We start from the raw sequence: 21,826 nt of genomic DNA on the forward strand, positions 1-21,826 counted from the left end.
AAGGATAACCCATATCTGGGAAAGAGAAAGGCAACACATTGAATAGCAGAAGCAGGCTAGTGAAAGCCCTTGATAGTCTTAAAGCTAATCTGAACCTGGCAAGGTAAAATTTAGTAAGAATAAATATGAATTCCTCTCTTTAGTTCTACTAGTCAGTTGTACCTGCTTAAAAGAACTTGGTAAGAAAAAGACTTAGGGGTTTGAATTGACAACAACTTCTATTTGAGCCAACATTGTAAAAATGCAGAAAATAATTTAGTGAACAGAACAAAGAGGAAGTAGTAGTCCCACTATGAACTGGTTGTATCAGAACATGTATTAATTCCGGACACTACAGTTTAATAGAAACATCAATAGAATGAAGTAATAATCCAAAATAATGAATAGGTTTGTAAACTATAAGAGGAACTCAGGACACTTTTATCCTGGAAAAGTTAAGATATATATTAGTCTGAACTCCAAATATCTGAAAAGATAATATATAGAATATAGATTGGATTTTTTTGGTAAGCTTCATTTTGGAAGAATTAGCTTCAGGAAGATAGATTTTAGCTTAATATGAAGAATGTCCTAACAATGGTAGCTCTTTAAAAACGAATGGGCTGATTTGTGAATTTGTAAGCTTCCTAATCTTAGAAGCATTCAAAGCAGAGACAGTATTATTTGTCAGGAATATTGCAGTGGGAGTTCCTGTATTGGGTGGGAAATTAGAACTTTAAAGTCTCTTCCAGTGCTAATATTCTATGATGGTTTAAGGACTCTGATTTTACACGTGCTGAATTTCACTTAACTGCTTTATCTTCATGATAATCAGCAGCCTACGTTATGTATCTTGAATTCCAGAATAACTTCAGCAGCAGTAGAAAGTGAATTTGGAAGAGTAGTTGGTTGCCAGTTATTTTAACAGACCTATCTCATGTACAGAAGTCTTGTACTCTGTTTCAGAAGTGATTGACATCTGGGTACAAAAACATGTAGGTAGGAACTCCTTTGAGTGTTTTTAGAGTATATAAAAACCTGCTGAGTATGTGTAGGACACAATCTTGTGAGTCCATAAGAGAAAAGGAATAAATAAAATATATAAAGTTTTTATGTCAAATAAACATGTCAAATACACTTCGGAAATTTCTGTTAACTGTTAGCCACTCAAAATTGATATTTTCAGTAGTTTTTCAAAAATTTCTAAAATACGTAGCGATGACTAGCAATTTCTCAATTTGTGTTTTAATTATATAGCAGGTTTTAAAGACATAAAGATATAAAAACATGCCTCTTCTTGACAGCATAAAATAACTACTTTTTAGCATTTGAATATAAATGATAAAGGATGTTCTTGAAACTTTTCCATTAAAATGCTTGAGCATGTTTAGAATGACTGTTATACACATGGTTCTGTGCCAAAAATATCCTTATTACAACGTCATGGTAAAAATGTGTTGTTCTTTTCCATTAAACTTCTATAACAGACTTTTAATACTCTGTGGTAGATATTTGAAGAGAAGCCTTGGTTATAATATAAAACTACAGTTGCCCTTTTCTCTCGTTTCTTTAGATAAGTGGGCACTAGAAATTATAGAGAGCTTTGGCAAGAGTTCAAGGGTTAATGTAGCAGATAAATAAAAGGAATTTTCTGTAAATTGAGACCTGCATTATTTCAGTTGTCCTGTCTTTCCTAACCTAACTCATTTAATTTTAAAAAGTAAATACTTAAATTCTTCCTGACAGTGTGCTCAGCTTTTACTATCGTTTATTACTTCAATTATACTTGATATCACTTAGAACAATCTGCCATTTGGAAATCTCAGTATAGCCTGGAGCTTAGTATTAGATCTGGCTGCTATTGTAACATGTACAGCATATGACATTAATGTATCAAAATTAGATTGGATCATCCCTCCTGGTTAAATTTATTTCACATTTCTTTTGTATTCAGTTAACATAAACCTATTAGGGAAGCTGACACATGGGGATGGCTGTATAGGAAGGATATTTTTAAAGTATTTTGATTAAAAAATGAAATTACAGAACCATGGCTTTTCTGAATTGTGTAATCTTTTTTGGTTTTTAAAGATGTCACAAAGCCTGAATCCTGCATTTGTATCATTCAAGTATGTGTGGTGTAAATAATTAGAATTAAAACTTAAAATAAACAATATTTTGAGGCCTGCCATCATGTATTTAGAGCAATAAGCACATTTATGGTTTCCAAAACCAAAAAAGGTTTTTTTTAAAACCTTAAAAAAACAAAAAAAATGTCTTCCTTAAAGGAAAATAAAATCTTTATACTCTATTTCTAAAATAATAGATTCTGGTCTGTTGATTTATCTTTAATAGCTGCCTCTATCTTATAATCCATCAAAGTATCTGAGAAAGCATTGCTTGCTTAGGAATACAAATTTTAAAGTTCAGGAATTTACCTTGGCACTTTTTTTTTTTTTTGTATTAACATACTCCTACTTTGATAGATCTCTCGTCAGAAAAATACACAAATAAAATTTTATAAATAACTTCTAAATAGTCACAGACCCCTTGAACCTAGGTTAAGAACTCCAGGGTTAAAGGGTAACAGAAGAGAGCCTTTCATTAATTGGGATTTAACTTCTTTCTTTAAAGTATACATTTAACTTTTTTTCTACCCTGTGGTGTTTAAGCCAAAATAAATTGCATATTTCAGAACTAGAAATAACCAGGATGTTAGCTTATATTAAAAATATTAATGACACTTATCCTAGTTTTCTCTTTCTAACTTTCCCATCTACAATATCTCCAGTTATCTGAAAGTAATAAAAAAGCCTATGTGAGATATGCACCAAAAATGGACTCAAATGTTTGCAGTGGCAGAATCAATCAATGTGCTAAGAAAACCAAATTTTATATTGATACAGTAATCTCTGTGAAGAAAAAGCAGGACTAATGGGCATTAAGTTCATTTTCCTAATAACTTATCAGGAACTCAGCTTTTGGATGCTTTGCTTTTTTATAATGTCAGTCACCATAATGTTGACTCTCTCTGATTGCCAAAAATACCTTTGTAAGTGCCACAAATATTTAAATAACTTCTTGAGAGTCTAACAGATCTCAAGAAGTCTATTTGGAAGAATTTCATAGGCAAAAATCCTGGGAATAAATTTGTTAAACCAAATATAGTAAACATTCTCATACTCAATAGATTATTACCCAGTTTATGAATTATCTATTTCTTTTACTTCTCTTTCTGTTCCCAACTTTAGGCCAGTTCATTAGCACTTTCAGAGAGTAATCAGAAAAAAAAGAAGAATCTCAGATCAGTCACTTTTTAAAAACACTCTTTTAAACAGTCTTTTAAAAGGTTTGGTAGTGGAAGATTGGTGCAATTGTTAAGAAGAATATTTGTTTTTTATGTGAATCTTTTTTATCTAAGTTCTCTGTTTTTCATTGACTGTAAACCATTAAAAATTATTTGGTCTTCTGCAGTGTCTCCTGATGTCTTTGAGTGTGTTTCACAGGTTGTGAAAAATGATCAAATGAAATTTTTAAAATATAGTTTTTCTTTACCTTTTAATCTTTTTAATATTTTTTAAATCTTTTTTTTTAAGTATGTTGTCAGTAGCTATGCAACTACTCACAGGGCTTTTCTGAAGCACTCTGAACTATTTTCTTGGTTTTTCCAGTTGAGACATTTAGGAAATGATGAAGTACACATTGTTTGGTCAGAGCATACTAGAGACTACAGGAGAGGAATTATTCCTACAGAATTTGGTGATGTCCTTATTGTAATATACCCAATGAAAAATCACATGTTCAGTATCCAGATAATGAAAAAACCAGAGGTAAGAATTTCTTGTCTTACGTTTTAATAATATATTTTGAGTTCTATATGGGTTTGTGAGTTTCTTTCCTTCTTTCAGAAGATTTAGACTAGGCATCAGGTTGTAAAAATGGTGGGAAGTGAGCCACAGACTCTGGAAGCTATGCGAATTGGCTTAGTCTGGTTCAGAAGGAGCTAAAACAAGAAAAGTGGCAAGAAATTATTCAAGTGAGAGAAGGTTTGGTAGTGCCAGAGTGGAAGTTCCTTTATGCTAAGCTCACAAACGATTTACCATTTATTAAGAGGATGATTACCATTTCTTAAAAAATACAGTAAGAAGTAATCATTTCCTTTAGAACAGGACGAATGATTCCAACTTATTTAGTTGATACATCTTACTGAAATTACGTGATTATTTAGTCGTGTCAATTAATAAATGAGAATTCTAAAAAGTTAAAAAAAAAGCCAAGTAGTTCTAGTTGGATGTCCTTACACTGTAGGGGTTGAAATATGCTTGCAGACATATTTTCTTGAAAAATAAAGTTTGATAGCATTTTGTTGTCTCTTTTCTTTTTAATTGAATACTTTTAGTTTACAGAAAACTTACTTTTTGACAGTTAATCATGAATCCTAAGAATTTCTTGAATTGGATTAAGTGTCCCATATGTGAATTTAAGCTTATGGCCAGGTTTTTTAAAGGTTCATCTAAACTGGAGGTCAACAAACTATGGCCACTTCCTGTTTCATACAAAACGCACGCTGAGAATGTTTTTTACGTTTTAATAGGCTTTTCTTTTTTAAAACAATCAAAGAATGACATAAAGCAGAGATAATATGTGGCCACAAGCCTAAAATATTTACTGCATTATCCACAGCTCATGTATTTGCTTTCAGCTGCCATTTATACCAACCATATTCAAATAGAATAACTTGAAATTGTCAGTCACCTGATAAAAATGACAGTTATCAAAACATAGATTTCTTTTTTCTGATAAACCATGTAGTAAAAGTGTTTTAGGTTCTGTAGTAAAGCTGATATCACACAAAAACAATGAAAAACTAACTTGCTGCCTGTAAGAATATATCTTTCCTGTGTCTTATACTTAATGGAGGAAAAGGAATTTATTTCCAGTGTTGGATTTTTTTGTACAATTGAAGCTACAAAAATTTGAAAATTGGCAGGGAGTATACTCATAAATTATTTACTCAATTACATGAAGCACACAGTTCTTTTGAATGGAAACTGTAGATCTTTGGCATTTTTTGTTTATTGTCCTACTATAAATGACCCATCATGGAAAATAATTGAATTTGACTAGTATTTCTACTGAAGGAAGAACTAAAGGGGAAGCAGAAACACTTTTGTATGCAAACAGTGTCTTGATTGTTCTTATTTACAGCCTTTCTCCAACTTTTTTAAATTGTGTTCTAAATTTTCAATCAGGTTCCCTTCTTTGGCCCACTTTTTGATGGTGCTATTGTGAATGGAAAGGTCCTACCCATTATGGTTCGAGCAACAGCTATAAATGCAAGCCGTGCACTGAAATCTCTGATTCCACTGTATCAAAACTTGTATCCTTTTGAACAGTATGGTTTCTACTCTAATACATGTCTGCTTTCCAAGGTAAATATTTCTAGTGTGTTGTTAATACCTTTGAATTTCTGTTTATTGATATATAGATGATGGAGTTCCTCCCCAGTATTTGAGCATTTATGATACTGGAATGATGTATTTTTTTATATACTTTTAAATCAGTACTTAACCTTTTGATTAATTAATTAGAGCCCCATTATGTGCTAGGCAGTCTGCTATTCTGGATGTGCAGAGATAACCAAAACAGCCATCGCATAGTACTCAGTCTAGTTGAAGAAATATACTATTTTCAGTATATGTGCTTACATGTGCTGTAATAGTGTTATGCAGAGTATTCTGGAAGTTTAATAATATGGGGCCTCTCATTCATTTGGAAGCGGTGGTGGTGTTAGGAAACACTTTTGAGAAATGTGAGGACTGAACCAATCTTTAAAGATAGTTAAGACTTCATCAGGTAGACGGAATTAAGAAAATTCCAGAAGCAGAAGGAACAACATAGAGACATGGAAGTAGAGGAGGATGTGGAGTGTTTAAGAACATGGTTTCTGGAGCCTGATTGCCTGAACTAAAATGCTGGCCACCACTTTTTTAGCTTATGTAGCCTCGGGCAAGTTATTTAACCTCTTTCAGTCTCAATTTCCTTATATATAAAATGAGAATGAGAATGTGTAGCTTATGGTGTTGTAAGAACTGAATGAATCAGTATGTATAAAGTTCTTAGAACAGTGCCTGGGACACAATACGCAAATGCATACAGTTTTAAATTTTAAATTGTTTTCTGATATTGCTTTCTAAAATAGATTTGTGTTTTCCTCTACTTTTTCTATATGATTAAAAATATTTTAATGCTTTTTCTTTTATATAATAAATTATAGATTTAAGCTGTACAGGAAAGGCTTTTTAAAATGTCCTGTGTTCTATTCCACATGATACGGATTTATCGTAAGTCTCCTGCATACATTTTCTTCTTTTGATGAAAATTAAGCAATCTGGTTCCTATGTAATTAATTGCTCATGGATTCGGATACTATGAGATGGAATTGTAGGTGGATCATGGTATGTTACGTTACGATTATGTTACGTTACGATTAAGCTTAGTGACATAGCATTTCTTATTTATGGCAGTTATATCTTCACTTACTTTAAGTTGAAAACCCAGATTTGAAGTGGTCACTGTAGTGAAATGTAAAGAGTCAGTGTATTATTTCCTGCATAATCTCTATAAAGGTCACTAACCTTATAAGGAATATACAAATTATGACCCACTAACTCGTTTTATCCACATTGTCGGCTCCACTGAAGTTGTTTCTTTCTGACCTTTGCCTCTTTACAGTCCGTCTGATCCTGATGTTCATCCTGAGGGTAGTGTCCTCTACTATTTTATTTAAGACACAGTTGAAAAAATGTTTTGTATCTTTTGGGAAAGTGGTGAGAGATATTAGATTGTAATACAAAACTCTATTTGCCTCTGATGTCATAAAGCAGGAACTCGATTTATTGAGCAAATGCAAGCTATTTGTAGCCCGAGGTACAAATGACATTTAAGATGCACACCTTACCAAATAGTTAAAAAATGAAAAATTAAAAGTGTTGGGGAGATGGCTTAATTTTCCTGTACCCAGATTCATACACTTTAGAGCTATTTCAGATTTGCGTGTTACAGTAGAGGTATGATAGTTGGATTTGCAGTTAGCAAACATTGATTTTTAACTTAAGCTCCGCCCTGCCATCTTGGTCCAGCCATAGAATCTCTAAACCTTACTGTCTTTCTTCATCTGGAAAAATGATGCTAACAACCATCTTGGAATTGTTGTGAAGATTACATGAGATAATGAATTTGGAGGTGCTTAGTAAATGAAATAAGGTACATTATTTTGTGCAATGATTAATTTTGTTGTGTGTAAAGATTACAGTCAATATAAAACAACTCTACCCAATACCAAGGAATTGCCTAATTGGGTTTTTGTGTTTGCTTGGTTGGTGGGTTAATTGGTTTGATTGAATTTTCAGGCCTGTTTCGTGAAGTTCTTAATAGTTAAATCTTGCTGAGATGTTAATAGATACCACATTGGAGAAAATTCTAAGATGAAGAGAGATCATTTCAAATGAAAACAGTAAACACGAACATTTTATTTGTATAGCAAATATGAACATTTTCTATGAGCAAAATCACTTCTGGAACACTCAGAGTAAAAACAAATCAAATCAAACAAATTTTTCTTGACTTGGAAGCTTGAATATATGGACATTATTTTCCCGTAGTGGTTTAAGTGTATAGTAGAGATACTCCTAGCCTTTGCTCATCTGAAAAGTGTGTAGTCATCTTTCACAAGGATTCAGAAAGTTCTATATTAATTCTAAATGGCGAAATTACTTGATTTTTAAATGAAAATTTACATAATAAATTACAAGTAGATGTTTTTGTTTTAAGATATTGAAATATAGATATGTCTTTTAATTTTAAAAGACAAATACATAGTTCAGAAATATATTAAATTTTAAAATGTATGTTTTTGACCAATCTGGATAAGAAAAAATCGTGTTCTAAAACAGATCAATAAAACTTAACAGAAATTGAGATAGAAGTAGGCTTTGAAAAACACCAGTTACTACTTTAATCCTCATAAGAGAAGTGAAGGGATAAAAGAATATATAATAAACTCAATTATATTTGGATAATTATACTGCTGTGTCAGTTATTTTATGCCCAATAAAAGTACCCACTAAGATTCCACAGCATAAATTGTGCTATTTATGATCATTAAATATAGTTTAAATTTTATCCTTGGAACATCTTCTGTAACTATGAATCTAATGTTGTTCACTAAATGAGGACAATATTGATTGTCATATGCTGCCCAAATCGATCGTTGCTGGCAGCCAGAATTACAGTAATCTGTCAGTATTGATGACTGTCTTTCAAGCTTTGAAACCTCTCCTTCACTTGTCATTTCTTGCATTACTTGTACTTGAAAAGCATTTTCTTGTGATCTCTGACTTTGTCAGCTAGGTACTTTTTTTGTCTCGAGCTCAATTTGTTGGTGTGAGCATGCAATTACAATTGAAGTGTAACACTGGGGAGGAAGAGTAGGCAGATTCTGGGAATCCGTTGGACCTGAGGCGTATTTCAGGTTGATCTTAACTATCATGTATTAGTTACCTGTTGAGAGAGAGACACACATAGAATTTGGGGACTTTTGGCGGGAGGAGGGTATTGGTTTGTTTTATTGTTTTGTTTTATTTTGTTTTGGAGTTTCTTTGGGTTTTTTTGTGTTGGGTTTTTTTTGTTTTTTGTTTGTTTTTGACTTATTTTTGCAATGGGAATAATCCAAAGCATTAATTTATGATCTTAGCTCTCATGACTCCATTTCTTAAATAGATTTTTAAAACAAGTATTTATTTTGATCCTAGAGACATTTTGACTATTTACAAATGTTAAATATGATGCTATCATGTATATACTATTTCTCTTTTTTAATGTGAGATTTATTACGCATAGAAGTTATCAGAAGTTACAACATATAATTATGTTGTGTTAGAGTTCTTAGGAAAACGGAATCAATAGAGAGAGAATGTGTGTGTGTGTGTGTGTGTGTGCGCGCGCGCGCACATAAAGATTGATTTTCAGAAATTGGCTCACATGATTGTGGAGACTAGCAAGTCTAGAATCTGCAGGAGCTCCTGAGTAGAGCTGATGTTGCAGTTTGAGTCCGAAGGCATCTGGAGGTAAAATTCCTTCCTTCCTTGGGAACCTCAATCTTTTCTCTTAAGCCTTCAACTGATGGATCGGGCCCACCTTATGGAGAATACTCTGCTTTACTTAAAGTCTCCTGATTTAAATCACAACTAAAAAATACCTTCACAGCAACATCTAGACTAGTGTTTGACCAAAAACTGGGTACTGTCTCCTAGCCAAGTTGACATAATCATCTCAAGTGTCCTATTTTTTCTTCAGTTTTTCTTTTTAACCTTTATTGAAAAATATAATTTGAGAAAAGTACATAAATCCTAAATGTACTACATGTGAATAATTACAGTTTAACCACCACCAGGTTAAAATATAGAACTTTACTGCTTTCCTCTATCAAAAATATATATTGATTACTTACACGGTAGTGGTAAAGATTTTTGAGAGAGATGCAAAGACAAATCGGATGGTAATCTTGTCTACAGTAAGCTTATAATTTAATAGCAGAGAGAATAATATGTACGTTAATAATTATGCCGCAAAATACAATGTGTCATAGTAAGATTATAGATAAAATGCTGTGTAAGTTCCAAGGAAGAATTCATTACTTTATATTTAAAAAACCAGGGAAGAATGTATAGAAAATCTGGGCCTCAAATGGTGAGATTTGAGTAGATGGAATGCAGCATGTCTATTTTAATTCTTATAATTTATATTTTGTGGCTTTATGTGTATGCATTTATGTATGTAATATGCAGGTAATATTCTGAAATGTGCAGTATTGGGGATTCTAAAATTAAATGGCCTCTTTTAAAAACACTTTAAATTTAGTATTCTTTCCTTTCAAACCAATATTATTTGATTTCTTCTAATCTGTTTAGATTTGACTTTTTCTTAAATGCCAGAATTGGGTTTCTGTTTAACTTTATCAGACAAATTACCAGAAGTCAATGATCATTCTTCAATTAGTCACAGTTTGTTATCCCTACCATTCTACTACTCAAATGTAAAGAACCTGATGCAAAAGTATGAGAGCCAAAATGAAATGAAATGTAATTGATTGGCTCTACTAATGAAGTTTGCCATTCATTATGATAGAACATTATAAAACCTCTTAGGGAGGCTCATCAATATTGCTGCCATTTCATGTTAGACGAAAGTGAGTTTATTGAGAAACTACATAATTTTATGTATCTACTGTCTTTTGCATATCATTTCCTTAGAAGATAATATTGATAAGTATGCACTGTGCTTAATTTACAAATTAATTATATTTTAAAATTTGGAAGCTGACTGTTGAGATATAAGCATGGCCTTCAGAATCTAGAACCATTTAAGTACCTCACTGTCTTTATGTCTAATTTTTTTTTTAATCTGGTAAAAGAGTATCAAACTCAGGATTGTTGTAGGATTAAATGAGATTATCTACTTGAAGCACTAAGCAGCCTGTCATGTAGCAAGAGCTCAGAAAATGGTAGCTACCTCGTAGTTGATGATGTTTCCATTATTATCCTCCACATTGACACTGGAAATATTCTTCTAAAACACAAATTTAAGTATACTAAGAGTTCTGATGGCTCTTGACTGTTTATTGAAATTCTTATCTAAATTTTTTGACTATCTGCAAGCAGTTCTTGTTAGCTTACCCTCCCAAGCTCATATTTCTCACTGTAGTTTTGTCAGACATAACCTGTACTCCTCTCCAATTCCACTCCCCACCCTTACTCTCATCTCGCATCACACTGACACTCAGGACACCCTATACGTATCCCGCTCAGCCATGTTATCATCCCTAAATGCCTTCTCTTCTTTTAGGCCCATGTTTTTGCCCCAAGAATGCCCCTTCTCTACTTTCCACCTAATATCCTCATTTTACATGACCCCAATAAGATAACTTTGTAAAAAAAAAAATTCCTTCACTAAGCAATACACTGCTTTGTAACATTTTGTTATTGGACTTACTATGTGTGTGCTCATATTAATAAGCCTTACATATCCTTTATTCACTGACTTCTAGCACAGTAGTAGGTGGCTAGTAGTTTGTTGTAATAGTAATAGAGTAGATGGATTCATGAATGGATGGGTTCTTAAGTATTCATTTTTTTCTTTTTAACAGAAAATTTCTATTCATTTGCCAGTGTACTTTTAAGTTTGCTTGTTTTTGTTTTGTTCTCATTATAATTTGTGGTTTGTATTAGTCTAGGCTACAGTGTAAGAGCATGCCAGATAGGTAAGAAAAGGAAATCTAGGAACAGAAGGACTTGCCTCTGATACATGAACAATACATGACTGATTAATCGGTGTATTTTTATTAGAGGGCATTATAGATTAATGAAGATAATTTTCAGAGATCAGTAATCAATGAGGTTTTCCCCTCCATTTCTAAGAGGGAAGAGGAATATGTTAAGGAGACGAGTGAGTTCAGACACCTTTGACTTGATGACAGTGACAGATGGGGAGCGTACAACTTGGTGTCCTCCTAGGAAGGAGTTAGTTAGCACAGGGCTGTAGCCCTGAAGGTTCACACTTCGTGCTGAATGACAAGGAAGGTGGCAGCCACAGGAGAGAGCCCGGAGCGCCTCTGGGAGTGAGACACTGCTGAGGTCCTCAGGGTTATTTCTTGAACTTTGGCACCACCTACGTCATCGGGCGCTCTCAACATCTTCTAAGTGTCCTTTGTTCTGTATACTTCCAAATGAAAGTCTTACACTTCATGGACAAATTGGTTATTTGTTAAATAGGCTAAGAGCTATGATTATGGTCATTCATGCTTGGAAAGAATTCTTTAAGTAAAATGTCTCATAAACTAAGTGATCCAGGTTTTGTGGCCTCTGAAATGCTTGTAGTCCTTGCGCCTTTGATATTAATCGTTGTAGTGGGGCGTCTCTAAGAGGCGACAAACATCTTTGTTTACCTAACAATCTGCTCTGTGATGGGAGCAGTTAAGTCTCCTGCATTAGAAACAGTGGGCATTGCTACTGCAGAATTTCTTGCTGCAAAACTTGTGACTAAAAATCCCCTTGGCCAGGATTTTTCTGCCAAACCTTATAGTCTGTGTATGCACACAGAGTAATTATTTAAACAGGGGTTCTGGATATGTGCAGCACTTCTATCGTGACTCTAATGTAGTTTTTTTCTACATTAATTTTAATTTGTTCAGCTATTCTTTTCAAGGATATGTTACTGGTATTTATGCCCGTTACTGGTATTTTAAGAGGCTTCCTTACAATCATTTTGGGAATGTTTTATTGCATACCTTCAGAGATGTTGAGTTTGGGTTTAACATATCTGCCTGTGTTCTTTCAAAAAGATGTAAAAGCAATGAACAGCTCTCTCTCTGATCTGTAATAAACTTTTGATAATAATGAAGTTTATTCTGTGAGGTTGAAACCAGTGTGTCTGAAAATAGTATCTCTTAATGTTCTCTAGAGATGATCTTTTTTAAAGTTCTAATATGAACTAAGAATAATGACTTCGCTTATATTTAAACTGTGGGAACTCACAAAAAGGACTTCAGCACATAGCCAACTTCTATTTCTATTATCATTGTATTCTAGAGACATTTTAAATTTTTATTCTCCACCAAGAACTCAGTGTAGTAAATGACAAATTTAAATATTTTTTAAAAGGCTGTATTCACCCCCCCCAAATAAGGTCACTAAGCAATTTGGGGCCTGTCATTTATTCACCAGTATTTATTGACTACCTACTACTATATGGGAGATACTGTGAGAGAAAAGCTAGGGATAGAAACACAATCACTGCTTTCAAAGAGTTACAGTCTGGTGGAGGAGAAAGGGAGACCCCTGTAAGTGAATGAATGAATCAATCGATCAACCAACCAATGATTGAAGTGCACTCTGAAGAGTCCAGCAATAATGATGTTACAAAATAAGACGGTAAAGGTGATTAGTTTTCATTAAAGTGGGAGAGGATAGTGAGGAGGAAAAATTAGGAATGGCTTTACTGAGGAACCATGTTCTGCTAATTACTTCAAAGGCATATGGAACTTTACCTGGCAGACAAGGCCAGGTGTAGGAAATGGGCATGGCGGGATAAAAGTGTGATGTGGTTGAGAAATATGAGGAGTTCTGCACAACTGCGTAGTATAAAGCACAAGAAAGAGTAGTAGAAGATGAGATTAGGACATAGGTCAAAACCAGATAATGTAGTCAAGCAGAAGGAAAACCAACATAAACTTGGTTTTCTCTATGTCACTGCCAGTAATGTAACAATCGTCTAACGTGATAGTTCCTTCTGCTTTTATATCCTTTTTACCTGTTGCGTAGCAGAACACAGCTTGAAAGTATTATTTTCCTCTTCTAGTAAATTCTTTCCAAAATAAGTTTGTTAGATTAGCATTTAAATAAAGTCTCTATTTTTTAATAATTGTAAAGTAATTGCTTGGCTAATAACAGTAATCGCTAATGTTATTTTTCTTAATGAGACTAAGATCTCTAAATATTTGATAATCTTTACACCTACACATATCTGCCATTTAAAAAAGCATTTGAGATGTTCATAATTCTTAAGTTTCATGATAGACTCTTCATTCTTGCATAACAACCCATTGTACTTTTACATGTTATTGATAAATAAAGTATTTTTATCCTATTCTGATAGTACATTGGCTTCGCAGCAAAAATAGCAAAGGAAAAGAAAGCACTACCACCATCTTACCTCTTTTGTCAAATCCAGTGTGACAGTATGATCCACATATGCCTATCTAGACAGTTGGGTCATATCATAGTGCACCAGAAGGAAGATAGAGGACCCTATCAGATGATGGACAAACTGTTCCCCAAAACAACAAAACTTGAAGTTTCTCTTATTTCCATCGTTATTAACTTCTTAACCTGTGCTACACCAGGGTTGTTTTTCCTCCTTTAAACCCTTATGTTGTTGATATTAGTTATGAGGATGAACTGGTATGCTCAAATTATTATTCACACACCTACCACATAATGTACAAGTTTTATTCTAGTCTTTGTTTAAATATAAAAGCAGCAGTAAATTCAGATGCTACTTGGGGATTTCAGAGCAAAGAATGAAGAATGTAAAGCTGAAATTAGTCTTGAACTTTTTTTGACATAGGAATCGCAGTGCTTTTTTTAATCCATTCTTTTCCTTTTAATAAACATAAGGGCTTTAACTATTGAATTTTTAATAACTCAATAATGGAATTAAAATCAAACTATGGGTCACAAATCTTCCCATTTTTTTTCTAACTGCTTTTCCTCTCAAACACAGCCTAGAATACAGCCTATTTAAATCTTAACTTTTGCTTGCCAAACCACTGTTACCGTCCATCTGTTCATGCCAATTGTAAAGGAGGTTCGGTTTTTAGTGAAGCTTTGCATTTCACATAAGGTATGTGAAGTGAAATTTCACAAGGGACATGATGGATCCTGATTCTTAGTGATAAACCTTTGGGGCCATCAGGGTTGGCATATGGTCCAGTATGATATGAAGGCTTGGGTTCCCTGGCTTCACTTCTTTGGCGTGAAGCTGATAAAACCTGGCTCTTGAGTATTATTTCACTGGACACCAATCATGGGCAGCAGGAACTGCCCATTTAACTCTCTGTGGGAAGGAAGCCCAGAGAGCATTCACAATAGTACCATTGTTGAGTTGCAAACTGCTCTGAACAGCTTGACAGCACTAGGGAGGAGGGGAAGGGGTTGCTTTACTAATTGCTGTTCAGAAAACAGAAGGAGCAGAAATAGCTGTTGGGGAACTGATGTTTCTACATTTACTTACTCTCTTGATAGGAGTGTTGGCTTTTATTTAGCACATACCTACTATCAAAAAGAAAGGAAATAAATACATTTAAGCAACCGCTTGTAGTAATCCTTGTTAACAAGACATTTATTTTCAGCCCACAAGATTATAGCAAAAGTCAGTTTTGCCTTACGATATTTTTCGTTTAGGTGAAAATAATGTATTTTTTAAACCTTTATAAAAATTTTAAAATGAGGGAAAGTGGATTAAAACCACTACAATTCATATATCAGGTAAGGATAAAGACAAATTTGGCTTAATTTCCTTTGCACTGTGCTTTTTAGACTTCCCAAATACCATCTGAATATATATAAGCTATATTAATACAGAAATGTAAAACTTTATGTGTTACAATTTCAAGTGATAAAATAATGCACTGAAGGTAAACTAGTCAACAAATCGTTAGATTAAATACCAGATCTGTCATTTAAATGAGTAAGTTAAATTATTTCAGTCATTCGTGGTCATTTCTTTCATGTTTAATTCTATTTTGGATATCTTTTAAAATGTGAGGTTGTTTCCTTTTTTTATGAAGCATTGTATGTCATAGTATTGGCATAAACACTACTCTAGGCCTTTCCATTGTTTTCTGGTAGTCTAATCAGTACTTGGTGGTTCTAATGCACAGAAACGGTCTATAGCCGTTAAAAACCCGAAGTTTCTTGTAGCTCCAAGAAGCCTGAACCTCAGTATATTTCCGTAGGTGATTCTTTTTTTCAGCTGAGCTTGACTAAATTGTATTGCAGTATTATAATTATGAATATTATGCTTTTAAAGGATCAGCGGGAGATATTTTAAGCCCTTTTTAATCTATATATTTTTTTAAATGAGATGCTCTTGCTAAGTTGGGGGAAAATAAGATGCATGTTTTGTAAAATTAGTAACAGTCTATAAAATTTACTAGTATTCCATCTCCTCGTGTCCCCTTAAATGATTTTAGTAAATGGGCACCAGTGCAATATTTCAAAAACAGTAATTCATTGAATGCCCATTCTTCCTTTTACTGCAGAATAGATTATATTTAAGTCAAGATTAATGGGTAGATTTTGATGTTAAAGTCCAGTCTCTAAGCCTGTCATTCTCTGGGGGCATATAATGCATTAGTTTAAGCCAATATACTGTTTATCATAGATTGTATGACACTGTCTTAAATGACAGTTTGCTGTACTTTGTTACTGCTTACCATGATAATGAATCACTTTTTTGTACTCCTGATAATTTTAGCATTTAAACAAAATCTTAATTAAGTTAGTGCACATTTAGGTTGAGATAACACTTAAGTAATTGTACACTGTAAAATTTCACTTATTTATTTTTTTCCTTTTTGCAATCTTCTGACAGAGCTCAAGTTTAGTATTTAATTCAAACACATACTTTCATTTCCCTAACTTTTATGTACTGAAATTTTTGTTCCCAAAAGGAACAACACAGTGATTGTTTCTAGTCTCCCCCTCCATGTTTTTTAAACTCTTACTCTAACACTGATGATTCTGAAGTAGTTCTCTGTTGACTGTGAAAGTCTCATTACTTAATGATAATATCTTCAAGTAGATCTTATGAAGAATGAGATTCCATAATTTTAATTTTCTTAAATTTGAAATCCAGGTAACTCGGTGTTTCTTTTAGATGTTTTGCTTCGTGCAATTATCATGAAAGTGAAGCAGATATACATATTTAATAATGTTAGTGCTTTTTAGAAACCAGTGATTATTGGATTATTAAATCAGGAAGGATCTTCAGAACCTTTAGGTAGGTTTAGATTTTTAATCCCATTTATTTAAGATTAATATTTTTAAATGTATTTACATGAACTTTGGTAGAATTGGGCTTATCAACTTTTTACTTAATGTTTTCATTTAGTAATTGACTGATTTATGAGCAATTATATATGGTCCAAATTTTATTCAAATCCAGCTTTCAATAATAGGACTATGCTCACACTGCCTTAGCACCTGTTATGGATTTTGAGTCATCTGGCAGCCCATGGGACTTAGATAAAGAAGTACCAGGTGTCCTGCCTGTCTCTTAATTGAGACGCAGTGAAAACAATATAGACTTGGCAGTATGGTTAAAAGGATGGATTAAAGCCCAGCTTTGTCTCTTCTGACAAATCACAGCTTTTCCTTCATAGTGTAGATAGTATCAACTACTAAAGAATTTCATTAATATAAGGCATCATAAAAATTATACACAATAATTTGGCATAACCTGTTGCAGACTTGTAGAAGAATTTCTATTAACATAGTACAAAAAATGTTAATACCAAGATTCATGCTATTTGTTTAGGGGAATTTTATTTTTACTGAATGTGAACTAGACAACATTTCTTAAAGAAATTCGCTACTGTAGGAAAGAAATGGAGTATTAATTTACTAAGGTAAGCAATATAGTTTACTTTTGTCTTATAAATGAGTAGTGCCTATTTGTCAATAGGATACTTAAAATTGCCCTGTATATTTCAGGAAATTTTGCCACTTTACTACTGATAATAGCAGTCATGAAATTCTTGAGACGTACCTACAAAATATATCTACCCAAATTCTGTATCTCAATAAAATTCTTCTCTTTCCTTATTTTTTCAAGACCCTGTGTAATGATATTGCCTCAGAATGTCTGAAGATATTATATTTCAAGGCCTTTTAGAACTAAAAACCCAACGTAGTTTGCTTTCTTATTTTTATTTTAGAACATGCCAAGTATTTTTACTATACTACATATGATATTCTAGTATAGAAACAACATTTTTTCAGAAATTGCCAGTCTTAGAATTTAAGCTAATATTCATTGTGTTGGCCAACCTTGAGCTAAAATACTTCTTCAACCTTGTTTTTCTCCATACAAAACTCAGATCATTGAGATTGGATGTAGAAAGAGCACTGGACTATTAAATGACCAAGTTCTAGTCCCAACTCTACCTGTCAGCAGCTTGGTTTTTCCAAGAAAATCTCTGTATTCTCCATCAAGGCAAGGCTTGTCGCTGAATAAACTTTTCGCTGATTTTGCTAAGTTTCCTGAAAGTAATGATAGATCACTGTTGTATCCTTCTTCTAGTTCATACTGTCCTAAAATATTCTCAATAAATGATGCCTGGAGATGAACCCATTCAAGATGGCCTTTGAAAAAATCCAAATATTTGAATTTCTAAGTATTATTTTTCAAGTATATTATTACCTTTATTTTTATGGTGTCCAGAGCAGTTTTGGAAATCTAAAATGGTTTTGAAATTACCCTCCATTTGATTTCATTTATGGACATTTTCACCAAGTTTTTTCCCTTTTCTCTTTTACTATAGATGGCTACTTGAATAAAATTAACAAAGTTAGTTGTCTCATACCATTATAGAATTTATGAAAAATTTTTAAATTTTTTTGGTGTAAATTTTATTGAGGAACAGTGTTTTCCAGGGTCCATCAGCTCCAAGTCATTGTCCTTCAATCTAGTTGTGGAGGGCGCAGCCCACTGGCACATGTGGGAATCGAACCGGCAACCCTGTTGTTCAGAGCTCGCATTCTAACTAACTGAGCCATCCAGCTGCCCAAAATTTTTTAATTTTTTTAAATTAAAAAAAAATGTCACAACAGTGGGGCAAAATGTTTATTTCAAATCTAATTGTAGTGAGGTGTAATTACTTTCAATATTTATAGAATTTTTTCTTTAGGCCATTATGATTTTTTTGAGAAGTGGTCAGTTTTCTTTTAATGTTAGTCCTTACCTATGTGCTTTATTAACTTTTTTTATATGCATTGTGTTTTATTCACTTTTTCTTCCAAAGGAGGTCAGCGAGATCAAGGGTAAGGTTGAGACTAAACTCTTTCTCACAAATAGGATACAAACTCTATATCCAATCCTAGAAAAGTCACTATATTTACCCCAAAAGGATTTGCCTCTGGAGACCCAAATTGGGATTAGAGGAAGTGAGCTGTCTGCATAACAGTCTCTTAACCAATTTTATTCATTCTTTCTGTAATTTATAAACAGTCATTGAGTACTACTGGGCCCTGTATTAAGTGCTAGCAATATATGTAAAGATAAGACATGGCCTCTGCTCCCATGACATTAGTCTCCTCACTAGTTTTTTTAGGAGAACAAACATGAGGAAAGAGGCACACTTGGTGTTTAACAACTGCCCCTCAAGAGTAGGGGGAGACTCCAATTTGTGACATTCGTCAAGTTCTATGAGATAAAAACTGCCACCATAGCCAATTTCAAGCCTACCAACCATCTTACAAACTTTATGAATATTGTTTAGTAGTATTCTCCAAAATATTTTAAAGTCTGTAGGCAAAACTCTCCCTCTTCCTACAATTACTGTTCTTGGAATCTTCATAAAAAGAAAGGACGTGAAATTCTTAAGTGCTAAAACTGCAAAGAAGCCATATTTCCAACTCAAAAATCTGAGTGTAGGCAAGTGCTTACTAAATTTGGAATTTCAAAATAGGCCTTAAGTCGCTGAGGCTATGATATTCAGCATAGATCCAAATACTTCATACTTTGCCTTTACTTAAAAAGGAGCCAATAGGTTTTTCTTATTTACAATAGAAAACATTAAACCTGCATTTAAGGAGAAGTTAAGCAACAATGTGTCTTTGAAGTCTGCTTACAATTATATTTTTCATAACTCCTTTTTCTGAAAAATTATACTTTATATTCATTCGTGCTATGTACAACATATACAGAGGGTGCCAAAAAATATATACACATTTTAAGAAAGGAAAAAACTGTACTAAAACTGTAATACTCAATATATACTGGTAACAAAAGATGAATACAAGTCACGTTTGATTTCTGCAATACAAGAAGTGCTCAAAGTGGTTACCATCAGCATAATTTTAATATAGTTCTTTCCTTTCTTGAAATGTGTATACATTTTTTGGCACCCTCTGTGTGTATCACATCTTTACCCATTTATCTATCAATGGATGCTTAGGTTGCTTCTGTACCTTGACTGTTTATTGTAAGTAATGCAGTGAACATAGGGATGGCATGTATCTTTTTGAATTAGTGTGTTGCATTTCTTTAGGTAAATGCCCAGAAGTGGAATTGCTGGGTCATATGGTAGTTTTCTTTTTAATGTTTCGAGGAAACTGCATACTGTTTTCCATAGTAGCTGCACCAATTTGCAATTCCACCAACAGTGCCTGAGGGTTTGCTTTTCTCCACATCCTCGCCAACACTTGTTTGATGGTAGCCATTCTGACAGATGACTTCATTGCAGTTTTATTTTGCATTTCCCTGGTGATTAGTGGTGGTTTCTTTTGTTTCCCTTGCCCAAGGAGACATACCGAAAAAAATATTACCAAGATGTTAAAGATTTTACTGCCTATGTTCTATAAGTTTTATGGTTTTGGGTCTTGCAGTTAGTTAAGTCTTCAGTACATTTTGAGTTTAGTCTTGTATATGGTGTAAGAAAGTGATCCGTTTCATTTTTTATATGTATCCAGTGTTCCCAACACCATTTATCTTCACCCCATTGTGTAGTTTTGCCTCCTTTGTCATAAATTAACTGGCTATATGGGCATGGGTTGACTTCTGGGTTCTGTATTCTGTTCTGTGTTCTATTGATCTATGTGGCTGCTTTTTTGCCAGTACCATGCTGTTTTGATTCCCACAGCCTTGTAGTGTAGTTTGATATCAGGTAGCATGATACCTCCAACTTTGTTCTTTTTTCACAAGATTGCATTGGCTATTCAGGGTCCTTCGTGGGTCCCCTTTCAGGGTCCCATGTAAATTTTAGGATTATTTGTCCTAATTCTGTGAAAAATGCCATTGGTATTTTGATAGGGATTGCACTGAATCTGTAGATTGCTTTGGATTAACAATGTTAATTCTTCCTATCCATGAGCACGGTATGTAGTTCCATTTATTTGTATCTTCTTCAGTTTCTTTCTTCAGTGTCTCATAATTTTCCAAGTACAGTTCTTTTACCTTCTTAGTTACATTTATGCCTTGGTTTTTTTTTTTGTTTGTTTTTTTATGTAATTGTAAATGGGATTATTTTCTTAATTCCTCTTTCTGGTAGTTCGTTATTAATATATAAAAATGTGACCAATTTCTGAATATCAATTTTGTATTCTGCTATTTTACTGAATTTATTAGTTCTAATAGGTTTTTGGTGGGTTCATTAGTGTTTTCTATAAATACAAGGTGTGATCAAAGAATACGGTGAATGTTTAAATTTAAAAAGCAATTTATGACAGTAAGAGACATTGCCATTAATCCTCCTCAAAATACCCCCCCACACACACTTTGTTTTTGCCAATTTCTGAGGCAATTCTGGAAACCTTTCGTGAGTGTCTTTAATTGCTCTGTCATGGCTGCCTCAACGTCTTGAATCGATTAAAAACGTTTACCTTTCATGGTCTTTTTGACTTTGGGGAAGAACCAGAAGTCGCACGGTGCCAGATCTGGTGAATAAGGTGGATAAGGACGCACCACAATATTTTTATTTGATGGAAATTGCCATACCAGAAGCAATGTGTGACACAGAATCTTTCCATTGTGATCACAAAACACAGTGAATGCTGCTGCTGAGTGCCATCCAATGGAAAAGCAGGAATCTTCAATATAGGAAGTGGTGTGTCAAACCCCTTAGTAACAGTGTGTGACAAGTTTCAGCTTGTTCAGTGCAGTCAGTCAGTTGGGAGGTATAGTTGAGAGAAGGTGTGTTTTAAAGTGTGCCATAAATCATCTTCCATCATGACAACACTCTGTGTCACACATCACTTCTGGTATACAACAATTTCTGTCAAATAAAAACATTACGGTGTGTCCTCATCCGCCTTATTCACCAGATCTGCCCCAGTGCGACTTCTGGCTCTCTCCCAAAGTCAAACTGATTCAGGACATCAAGGCAACCACACACAGCTAAAGAAACTCATGAAAGAGGACTTCTAAAACTGCTTTAGAAAGTGGCAAGAACGATGGCGTAAGTGTGTTCAAGGCAAGGCGGAGTATTCTGAGGGGGATTAATGGCAAC

At 33.7% G+C, this 21,826-nt stretch overlaps 1 protein-coding gene across 14 annotated transcripts in view; it reads left to right on the forward strand.

Moving 5' to 3' along the window:
• The window catches only part of RALGAPA1 (Ral GTPase activating protein catalytic subunit alpha 1), a 214,538-nt gene that overhangs the window by 174,646 nt on the left and 18,066 nt on the right, over positions 1-21,826 (forward strand). For all 14 annotated transcript variants that reach the window (XR_013993430.1, XR_013993431.1, XR_013993432.1 and 11 more), the window contains 2 exons: positions 3,651-3,809; positions 5,232-5,359. Coding sequence is in view for 8 of the 14 variants with exons in the window: in XM_081049576.1 (XP_080905702.1) it covers positions 3,651-3,809; positions 5,232-5,359 (287 nt within the window). In the remaining 6 variants the exon portion in view is untranslated. The remainder of the gene's footprint in view (positions 1-3,650; positions 3,810-5,231; positions 5,360-21,826) is intronic.

Source organism: Rhinolophus hipposideros (genome assembly GCF_964194185.1).
Source record: "Rhinolophus hipposideros genome assembly, chromosome: 5".
In the NCBI taxonomy this organism is placed as follows: domain Eukaryota; kingdom Metazoa; phylum Chordata; class Mammalia; order Chiroptera; family Rhinolophidae; genus Rhinolophus; species Rhinolophus hipposideros.